Source organism: Podarcis melisellensis (assembly GCF_964234715.1).
Source record: "Podarcis melisellensis genome assembly, chromosome: Z".
Taxonomy (NCBI): Eukaryota; Metazoa; Chordata; class Lepidosauria; order Squamata; family Lacertidae; genus Podarcis; species Podarcis melisellensis.
The window spans coordinates 3,879,537-3,889,571 of record NC_138547.1 but is presented as its reverse complement, the minus strand read 5'-3'; the positions used below and the strand labels follow the sequence as shown (position 1 = coordinate 3,889,571).

The 10,035-nt window shown below is 47.0% G+C and overlaps 1 protein-coding gene and 1 long non-coding RNA gene across 2 annotated transcripts in view; both read left to right on the top strand.

Annotated features, from left to right (window-relative positions):
• LOC309361596 overlaps positions 1-10,035 on the top strand; it is a 150,485-nt gene that overhangs the window by 139,030 nt on the left and 1,420 nt on the right. The window lies entirely within an intron of this gene.
• On the top strand, positions 1,449-10,007 carry PTRH1 (peptidyl-tRNA hydrolase 1 homolog). Its single transcript, XM_081896646.1, has 5 exons — positions 1,449-1,586; positions 2,615-2,834; positions 4,311-4,410; positions 6,117-6,162; positions 9,290-10,007. The coding sequence occupies exons 1-5, from the start codon at positions 1,497-1,499 to the stop codon at positions 9,515-9,517; spliced, it is 684 nt and encodes a 227-aa protein (XP_081752772.1). The 5' UTR covers positions 1,449-1,496; the 3' UTR covers positions 9,518-10,007.

The window sequence follows — 10,035 nt, the reverse complement described above, 5'->3', positions numbered from 1 at the left end:
TTGTCCTGTGCTTTCTAGGCGTGGGCCCAAGTGGTTTTGCGTTGCCCCTTGAAAAACTGCATTTGACCATTGAATTGGACCAAACAGCATTCTGTGGAAGACCCAATTGCTGTAAAATGCAGGTTTTCCTGGGGAAAGCGCTGGGACTAAAAACAAAACAAAACCACTTGGATGTGGAGTTTTAAAGCATGGGTCTGTGCCTAGAAACACGGCACAATAGGAAGTCTGAATGAGCCCTCAGTTTTGTCTCTCTAGGATTTTCAGACATGGGGGTTAGTAACTGTTGATAGTTTTTTATCGTTTCATGGATTTGTCCAGGCTCCTTTAAAAGGTTTGATTTTTAGCCATCACATCTTGCCTCGGTGAGTTCCACAGTGCCTTGGCTGTACGGCGCAGCTTGATTTTTTCTGGGGGTACTCAAAAATACGCAGTGGCACCCCTTTTTCTATTAAAAAAAGCACTGTTTATCATTAACATTTACATGCCACAAATCCTACATAATTAAAAAAGGTGGTTAGATGTGCCAAGTAACTTTTTGTTGCTTTTAATTATCTTGCAATCAACAGCGACAAGGCCTCATCTTCCACCGGCACTTCCTGGCTGCAGCTCTCAGTTTTGCACCTGGAAACTGCTTTGCCCCTCCAGGTGTTATTGGGCCCTAAAAGGCTCACATCCACACCATACATTGAATCCACTCTCATTCCACGGCGGCTAGGATACTGCTAGCCCAAAAGTGGAAAAGCAACAAGATGCCAACTAAAGAAGAATGGCCAGGCAAACTTATGGACTATGCCAAAACGGCCAAATTAACTGAGAGATTAAGAGATAAAGACAAAAGAGACTTCAAAAAGGAGTGGGAACCAATTACCATGTATTTACAGAAATACTGTAAAGAAATGAGCTCACTAGCGGGATTTGACTAAACACAACAGAATAAAGAAAGGATCTAATTTAGAGAACACAATATTAAGATATAACCAAAAAGCAGGAGAAATTATTATGCAACAAACCAGAAGTTGAGGGAAGGGGCCTATTTGGGTTTGTGTTTATATTTGAGATTATGCTACTGTGATGAAGATAAAAATGTAAAAATCAATAAAAACTATTTTTTAAAAAAGGAGTCTCATTCCACTTTTAACAGTCGTGGCGTCCCACAAAGAATCCTGGGAACCGCGGTCTGTTAAGGGTACTTGCAGACATACAGATTCCAACAACCTTTAAAAAAACTTCAGTTCCAAAGATTCTGCATGTCTGTTAAAAGCGGTGGTATAAAGGTCGCTTGTGGGAGTTTTCGCCCACAAGAAAGATGGTGTAGCGCTCTTCAAAGCCCACCTAGTGACGTATTCACGCCCGGACTTCTGCGATAGGTCGCATGCGTGGGTGACGTCACACTGACAAATGAAGGCGGTGAGCCGGCGTTCTCCTCAGAGTGAGGCGAGGACCGGAAGTGTAACACCAGGGGCGTCTCCGGCAAGCAGGTGGGGGGGGGGAGGCTGATGTTGCTTTTCCGGCCCCTTCAGAAACTCCTTAGTTGGACTATGAATCGCCATGAAGAGGAACTGCGAACCGCTGGGAAGCGGGTGCTGGTAAGGGGGACGGGGAGCGGGGGAGAAGACGACGTATTTTGGGAATGTTCCTTCCTGTTCAGGGCAACTGCTTCCGGGTTATAAGTGGGGTCGCAAGCTGTCATAGGGATACAGTCGAATGAAGAGATAGGGGTTCACACATCACTTCCTACTTTGGGTAGGACAACCCTCCATATGCGGGGCAAGGGTGGCGGAAGTATCGAGAGGCGAATGAAATAAAAGCAAATTGGGCATAGCAGGGGATTGCTACTCAGCAGTATGAGGCAGCGTGTGTCTGCCTGTTTGTGTCACATACACAGGCGTACTTACGTTTATTACAGTGGTTAAAAAAAAAAAGATACCAAAGTCCTCCTGTTTGCTGCCCTGGTGCCATAGCTGTCAACTTTTCCCTTTTCTTGCGAGGAATCCTATTCGGAATAAGGGAATTTTCCTTTAAAAAAGGAAAACGTTGACAGCTATGCCTGGCGCATATCAAGGGCTGCTGTAGAAGCTGAGGTAGAGGTTATAGAATATTCAGAAAAGCAGCATCTTCAGCAGCTGAAGGATGTTACATATGAATATTCTCCATGCTGACCCACTTGATATTCATGTAAAGCTTATATATAGGTTTTCTTATTCTCTGTTCTCAAACTGGACTGTCATCTGCTGCAATAAATCACTGAGGTGGTGCTTCTCAGATACCTGTGGCCCTAGATATGCAGTTGGACTGTCATAAGCCCCAAAGGTAATGATTGTGGCTGTGCACATGCCATACACTTAAAACCTCTCACCCCCCCAAAGGATTATGGGAATTGTAGTTTGTTTAAAAGGTGCTGGGAATTGTAGAACTGTGAGGTGCAAACTACAACTTGAGGAAAAGGATGTATGCTTTAAATATATGGTGTGTATGAGCCATAGCCTTATAACCGTTGCAGGACCACAGCTTCCCCATTCCTGGCAAGGCACCTTTGGCTATTCACCACCTTACCTTTTCCCTGCACACTGAGCCAGCTTTCCTGCTTACTGTCCTTGATGGGTCTCACTTGCAGGTGGCAGGACTGGGCAATCACGGCCTGTGTGGCACCCGCCATAGTGTGGGCATGGCTGTCCTTAATCACCTGGCTACCAAGCTGAGTGTGGCTGACCAGTGGAGAAAGGACAAGCGTTGTTGTGCAGATGTGGCATTCACCAGCCTGGGAGAGGTGGAGTTGGTGCTGTTGAAACCCCGTAGCTTCATGAACATCAACGGCCGTTGCGTAGTCAGTGCTGGTAAGAAACAACCTTTTTATTTTCCTTAACCTGTGCAGCAGAGCTCGTCTTGCCCTCCCTCAGTAAAGCACATGTGCCTGCATGGCAGACAGGTAGAAACTGACATGAGGGGAGACCCACCCATAGGGATCCTTGTTCTTACTCAACCCAGCCAACATCTGGGTGGCTTCCAGCAGAATATTAAAATACAATGATTCATCAAATATTAAAAGCTTCCCTAAACAGGGCTGCCTTCAGATGTCTTCCAGAAGTCGGATAGTTGTTAATTTCTTTGACATCTGATGGAAGAGTGTTCCACAGGGCGGGCGCCACGGCCGAGAAGCCCCTCTGCCTGGTTCCCTGTAACTTCACTTCTCACAGTGAGGGAACTGCCAGAAGGCCCTCAGCGCTGGACCTCAGTGTCCAGGCAGAACGATGGGGGTGGAGACGCTCCTTCAGGTATACAGTGGTACCTCAGGTTAAGTACTTAATTTGTTCCGGAGGTCCGTACTTAACCTGAAACTGTTCTTAACCTGAAGCACCACTTTAGCTCATGGGGCCTCCTGCTGCCGCCGCACTGCCGGAGCACGATTTCTGTTCTCATCCTGAAGCAAAGTTCTTAACCTGAATCACTATTTCTGGGTTAGCGGAGTCTGTAACCTGAAGCGTATGTAACCTGAAGCGTATGTAACCCGAGGTACCACTGTACTGGGCTGAGGCCATTTAGGGACTTAAAGGTCAGCACCAACACTTTGAATTGTGCCCGGAAATGTAAACTCTAGTGAATCCAACGCATGCACTTCTTTCTGGCATAGTCCAACACATCAGGGATGGCTGCTCTGTTGCCCTCCAGATGTTGCTGGACCACATTTCCTACCATCCCTGATCATTGGCTGTACTGGTTGGCGCTGATGGAAATTAACAATAGTGGTGCAGCAATAAAACTGCTAGCGTGTTTGCAAAGCTAAGCAGGGCCCGGTGTGGTTTCAAATTGGATGGAGGATCACATGTTGGGATTCCTGCATTGTAGGGGTTGGACTTGGTGACCCTCGGGGTCCCTTCCAACTCTACGATTCTATGATTCTGTAGCCGAAGGGCCACAAACTTCCCATTTGCGTTCTGTGCCGCAGGTTGTGTTGTTCTTATTCTGCCCAGTAGAGGGCAAGCCACCCTGGTTCCTGCAATACCATGAGAGTGTAGCTGGCCAAATATTGAGCTTTCATCTGGAAATGCCATTTGTTCATTGTGTTAGCCTTGAAAGAGATTTTCTCACACAGGGAGATGAGGACTTTAAGAGAAGAGCAAGTACTGATGCCCTCTTTTGAGGCATTTTGAAATTCTGTTGCTTGTTTGCTGATGTGAGGCAGAGCAGACTCCTGTCCTCAACGAGCCTCGCCTGCTGCTTCTGAACTGCATTGCATCTGTTTCTGGCCAAGTAGAGATCTACTTGACTCCCCATTTGACTGAACCTCCTGGAACTTTTTCTCTCTTTTAAAGCGGAGATGTTCAACCTGGGCGCTGAAGATATTTACCTAGTTCACGATGACCTGGACAAGTCCTTGGGAAAGGTCGCCCTGAAGCTGGGAGGCAGCGCAAGGTAACTCTACATAATTATGAAGCTCCCCATGTACAGAGTGCATTATTATTATTATTATTATTATTATTATTATTATTGTTATTGTTATTGTTATTGTTATTGTTGTTGTTATTATTTATACCACACCCATCTGACAGGGTTGCCCCAGTTATTCTGGGCAGCTTCCAACATATACAAAAACATAATTAAACATTAAACTTTGAAAAGCTTCCCTATGCAGGGCTGCCTTCAGATGTCTTCTAAAATTTTTATTATTATTTATCCCCTTGACATCTCATGGGAGGGCATTCCACAGGGTAAGTGCTACTACCAAAAGGGCACCTTGCCTGGTTCACTGAAACTTCACTTCTCACAGTGAGGGAACTGCGAGAAGACCCTCAGAGCTGCATCTCAGTGTCCAGGCTGGACGAGGGGGTGGATAGAGACCCTTCTTCAGGGCTACAGGGCCAAGGCCATTTCGGGCTTTACAGGTCAGCACCAACACTCTGAATTGTGCTTGGAAACACACTTGAGAGCCAGTGAAGATACTTTAGGACTGGTGTTATATGGTTCCAGCGGCCACTCCTAGTCACCAGTCTAGCTGCTGCATTCTGGATTAGTTGTAGTTTCCGAGTCACCTTCAAAGGTAGCCCCACACAGAGCACATTGCAGTAGTCCAAATGGGAGATAACCAGGGCATGCACCAGTCTGGCGAGACAGTGCGCAGGCAGGTAGATGGAGCTGTGTCCAGTTGGCCTGGGCACAGAATTAACCTGTTTTAATGCAAAGGGGAAGAGCAACATGTGTGTGAGATCAGTGGGGTGTGTGTGGATGGGGGACTGATGTTGATATCTGGATGAGAAAAGTGTGGGGATAGAGAAGCTGTATGTCCTTCTAGATCAGTGGTTCTCAAGCTGTGGGTCCCCAGATGTTGTTGGACTACAACTCCCTCATCCCTGAGCTCTGGCCTTGCTAGCTAGGGGTGATGGGAGTTGTAGTTCAACAACATCTGGGGACCCACAGGTTGAGAAAGGCTGGTCTAGATGCTGCTGGACTCCCAACTCCCATCAGCCCAAGCCAGCATGGCCAGAGATGGTGGAAGCCGAGTCCAGCAACATCAGGAAGGAGACAAAGGCCAGGAGTGGATGGTGCCAGTGCAGAGACAGCTAATTCTAATTTCATCCCCATCCTCCTCCCTCCGGAGTTCTGCAAGGACAAAAGTGAGGCTAAGCAGGAAGAAACTGACCAGCCATGCTGCCCCCTAGACTGGTTGTAAGATGGTAAGTAGGTAGGGGCTGGCATGGGGCATGCAGAGGTTCATGGGGCTGTGCCCCATTTGCCCAAACCAACCAGCCTCCACTGTTTGTTTCTGACAAGGGATTCTGTGTCTTGGCAGCCATGGGACAAAGTCGAAATTTTGCCAGTGTGCCTTTTTTTCTGACAGGAAGAGGCAGTGAAGCCGCCCACAGCTGTTAAACTTCTGCACTGTTAGATGGCTGCTTCAAGGGACAGTGCCTCTCTTAGGAAAAGGACAGCCACTCCTGTCCTCAAACAGCTTGTTCAGTGTTTTTGGGAATCTTCTGGCCGAGAGGATGAGTATCTGACTTGCAACGTCAGACACAAGCAATCTGGACCATTGAGCAAATGTTTCTTGGCCCCGTCAGGAATAGGGTTCCTTTGTAGAGAGACTGACCGGAGGCTTAGACGCCTTGCTTCTTTTCTTTCAGAGGTCATAACGGAGTCCGTTCCTGCATCAGCTCCCTGAAATCTGATGTGAGTTGCCGCTTTGGTTCACCCCGCGTACCACCATTTATTACTATGACATGAGGTCTTGGTAGTCGTCCAAGGATGGGATTCTCGCATATTAGCAGCTGTGTCTGTCTGGAGCTCAGCTTACACCGGGCGACAACCCTTGCATGTTTCATGCTTGGCCCCAGGCCGGGGGTGGTGGAGGGAGGAGGTTATTTCAATTGGAAGCAGATGGCTGGCTGCAATCCCAGGACGCCAAGCTAAAAAACATTGCGGCCTTCGTGGATTGCTCTGTCTCCTTGCTAAGCCATAGCCAAAGTTTCTGTCTAGCCAAAGGGCAAAGGCTGGAGGAGACTTTGCAAGCTTGCAAAACCCACAGAGTCACTGCCAGCGAGAATATCAGATCCTACAACTGTATAGAGGAGTTATTCACAATTCCTATCATAGGAAGAAAATCCAATCTTGTAACCAGTCCTTTGTTGGAGGATACTGGTTTTATTGGCGTCTTTTTAAAGATGGAATGAATTCAAGACTGTTGGGTTGGCTTGAAAGCTTGTTACTTCTAATACCAGTTGTCAGATATTTGACTGACTTCATCAGGTTTATGAGGGACTTGCTTTCTCTTCTATCTCACTCATTTATTTATTTTTAGCTTGCATATAGGATTTGAATCCCCCCTCTCCTTTGCCACAACTGACTGTGAAAACAATGTTCTATTGATAGGATTCACATTAAGATGGTTTTCATTTTTTAATTCAGGGACTCCTATGTGAAGATTTGAGCATGGCTTCACTTAAGTCCCAATAACTTGAAGGCGAGCAAATCACAATAATCTTTATCTAAATCTAAGCCTATGTGCTTTAAAATAAAATAAAAATGAAAGCAGTAAAATACAACAGCCCTGGAAAATCAAATAAAAAGACTTCAGATATTCCTTAAAAGTATGAGACAATAGGTGGGAGGCAAAGCCTGTCCTGAAATTACAGCAATGCAGGTACCCCACCAAGAGAAGTGCTGAAGCTCAGTACTCAGTACTCCGATCGGAAGGTCGCCGGTTCAAATCCCCATGACTGGGTGAGCTCCTGTTGCTCTGCCCCAGCTCCTGCCCACCTAGCAGTTTGAAAGCACACCAGTGCAAGTAGATAAATAGGGACCACTGTGGTGGGAAGGTAAACAGCATTTCCATGCGCTCTGGTTTCTGTCACGGTGTTCCATTGCGCCAGAAGTGATTTAGTCATGCTGGCCGCATGACCCGGAAAGCTGTCTGTGGACAAACGCTGGCTCCCTCAGCCTGAAAGTGAGATGAGCACTGCAACCGCATAGTCACCTTTGACTGGACCTAACTGTCCAGGGGTCCTTTACCTTTCAACCTTAGGAGAATGTTGGAAGATTCAGGACAGATGAAAGCAAGTGCTTCTTTAAGTAGACCTAGTTAAGCTATGTTAACCTAGTTAACCATGTGAGATGAGAGTTCTGCTCTTGTGCTTGCATCCTGCTTGTGGGTTCCCAAAAGGTCGAAATCATGCTGGTAGCTTCGAGAACACTGTCCAACCATCTCTTCCTCTGTCATCCCCTTCTCCTTGTGCCCTCCATCTTTCCCAGCATCAGGGTCTTCTCCAGGGAGTCTTCTCTTCTCATGAGGTGGCCAAAGTATTGGAGCCTCAGCTTCACGATCTGTCCTTCCAGTGAGCACTCAGGGCTGATTTCCTTAAGAATGGAGAGGTTTGATCTTCTTGCAGTCCATGGGACTCTCAAGAGTCTCCTCCAGCACCATAATTCAAAAGCATCCATTCTTCGGCAATCGGCCTTCTTTATGGTCCAGATCTCACTTCCATACATCACTACTGGGGAAACCAGAGCTTGAACTATACGGACCTTTGTCAGCAAGGTGATGTCTCAGCTTTTTAAGATGCTGCCTAGGTTTGTCATTGCTTTTCTCCAGAAAGAACTTAAGAGCTTGGCTGCTTGATCAGGACAATGCCCCATCATGTCCAGCATCCTGCTCTCCCAGTGGCCAAACAGATGCTGCAGTAGGAAGCCTGTAAGCAGAACCTGAGCGCAACTGCATTCTCCCCACTTGCGGTTCCTAGCAACTGGCATTCAGAAGTAGTGGAGAGAGAACTTAGCCATCACAGCTAGGGGCCACTGGTAGCCTTATCCTCCATGAATTTGTGTCTTTTAAAGCCATCCAAGATGGTGGTCATCACTGCCTCTTAGGGTAAAATATTCCTTAGGTGGACTATGCATTGTGTAAAGAAGCACTTTCCTTTGTCTGTCTGGAATCTTCCAGCATTCAGCTTGCTTGGTTGTGCCAGAGTTCTAGTGCGGTGAGAGAGGAGAAAAACCTTTCTCGCTTCACTTTCTTCATCCTAGGAACTATCTTCTACTCCTCTATCATGTATCTCCCCTGCCCCACACTCACCAGCAAGTGAGGGTTGGGCAAGTTAAACACCAAGACTGTCAGCTGCCACTCTCAAACCATAAGAATTGGGTCACTTCTGTTCAGTCCAAAATACGCAGCCTCAACGTAGACACAACAGCAAACTATGGTTAAGGAAGCTTAACAGTCTTTTCACATGATGACTGAAATGACCAAAAATCAAATAAAAAACCATGGTTTACAGTCATGTGGGAAGCCGTACTCTGAAGCCAGTATTTGAAATTTGCAAACCATGGTTTGATGTGCTGTCTGAATTGACTGACAGTCGTTACAACAGTTGCCTCACCTTGGGAGGCCGCCACACCAGAGCTCTGAGCAGGTGGGCAAGCTGTTCTGAACTGTAGGTTGTATGACTGTGTTGTACATTTGGAAGCTATAACCATGGTTTGGGTTATGAAACTCTGGTTAGGGCAAACCATGGTTCAGTGTGCCTGCTGTTGGATCCAAATATATGATAACTGGTATGCACTGGTTATGAAACTCTGGTTAGGGCAAACCATGGTTCGGTATGTCTGCTGTTGGATCCAAACACATGATAAATGGTATGCACTGGTTATGAAACTCTGGTTGGGACAAACCATGGTTCGGTGTGTCTGCTGTTGGATCCAAACACATGATGACTGGTATGCACTGGTATGGTGTATGTTACTGGCCAGAACAAAACCAACTCCTCCCTTTCTCTCTCTCTCTCTTTTTCTCTCCCCCCTTCAGCGTATGGTCCGACTGAGGATAGGGATCGGCCGCCCAGTGGGAGAAGCTGCCGTGGAACACTATGTATTGGGCAGGTTCACCAGAGCTGAGCAAGAGATCTTACCGCAAGTCTTTGAGCAGGCAGTCACAATGCTGCTGGGACACATCCAGCAGAGGAATAGCAGCCCAGGGACCCGGATCACTTCTGGGTCACCAGCCAAGACACCTCTCGGGATGGAAGGCGCATAGCAATCGTGAATGCTTTGGGTGTTTGTGAGCCGGTGTTCCCGGAAAGAAAGTATTTGGGGGCTTCTGATTGTCAGAACTTGTGACCTATTAACACATCTGAACCCAGAATTACATGGGAGTAGGATGGGCAGGCAGTGCCCAAGATTCCTGAAGGGAACTGAGAGGGGGAAGGCAAACCACCAGAACCCAGCAAATGGATGTTATCAGAGAAACAGCAAGTCTCAGGCTATGGATATTCCATGTTTATGTGATCTTACCATGCATTGCCTTGCTACCTGGAGTATCCCCCAAATCACAGCTTTTATGGGGAAAACAATCCTTCTAGCCCTCATGAAAGCCAGGACTGAAATCACATGGACAGCAAGCACCTGGTTGTCAATACTAATTCGCCTTCGGTAAAGCTGGAGTTGGAGGGTGGGGGCTTCAGTGCTTTGCTTGCCCCTCCATGATGGGAGAACAAATGGCGCAAAATAAGAAAATGCATGTTTAATTTGCATAATTTCTTCTTTTATTCCACC

Coding starts and splice junctions, on each gene's coding strand:
- PTRH1 (XM_081896646.1), top strand. CDS start 1,497: ATGTTGCTTTTCCGGCCCCTTCAGAAACTCCTTAGTTGGACTATGAAT. Junction 1,587..2,614: donor CCGCTGGGAAGCGGGTGCTG/GTAAGGGGGACG, acceptor TCTCACTTGCAG/GTGGCAGGACTGGGCAATCA. Junction 2,835..4,310: donor CCGTTGCGTAGTCAGTGCTG/GTAAGAAACAAC, acceptor TCTCTTTTAAAG/CGGAGATGTTCAACCTGGGC.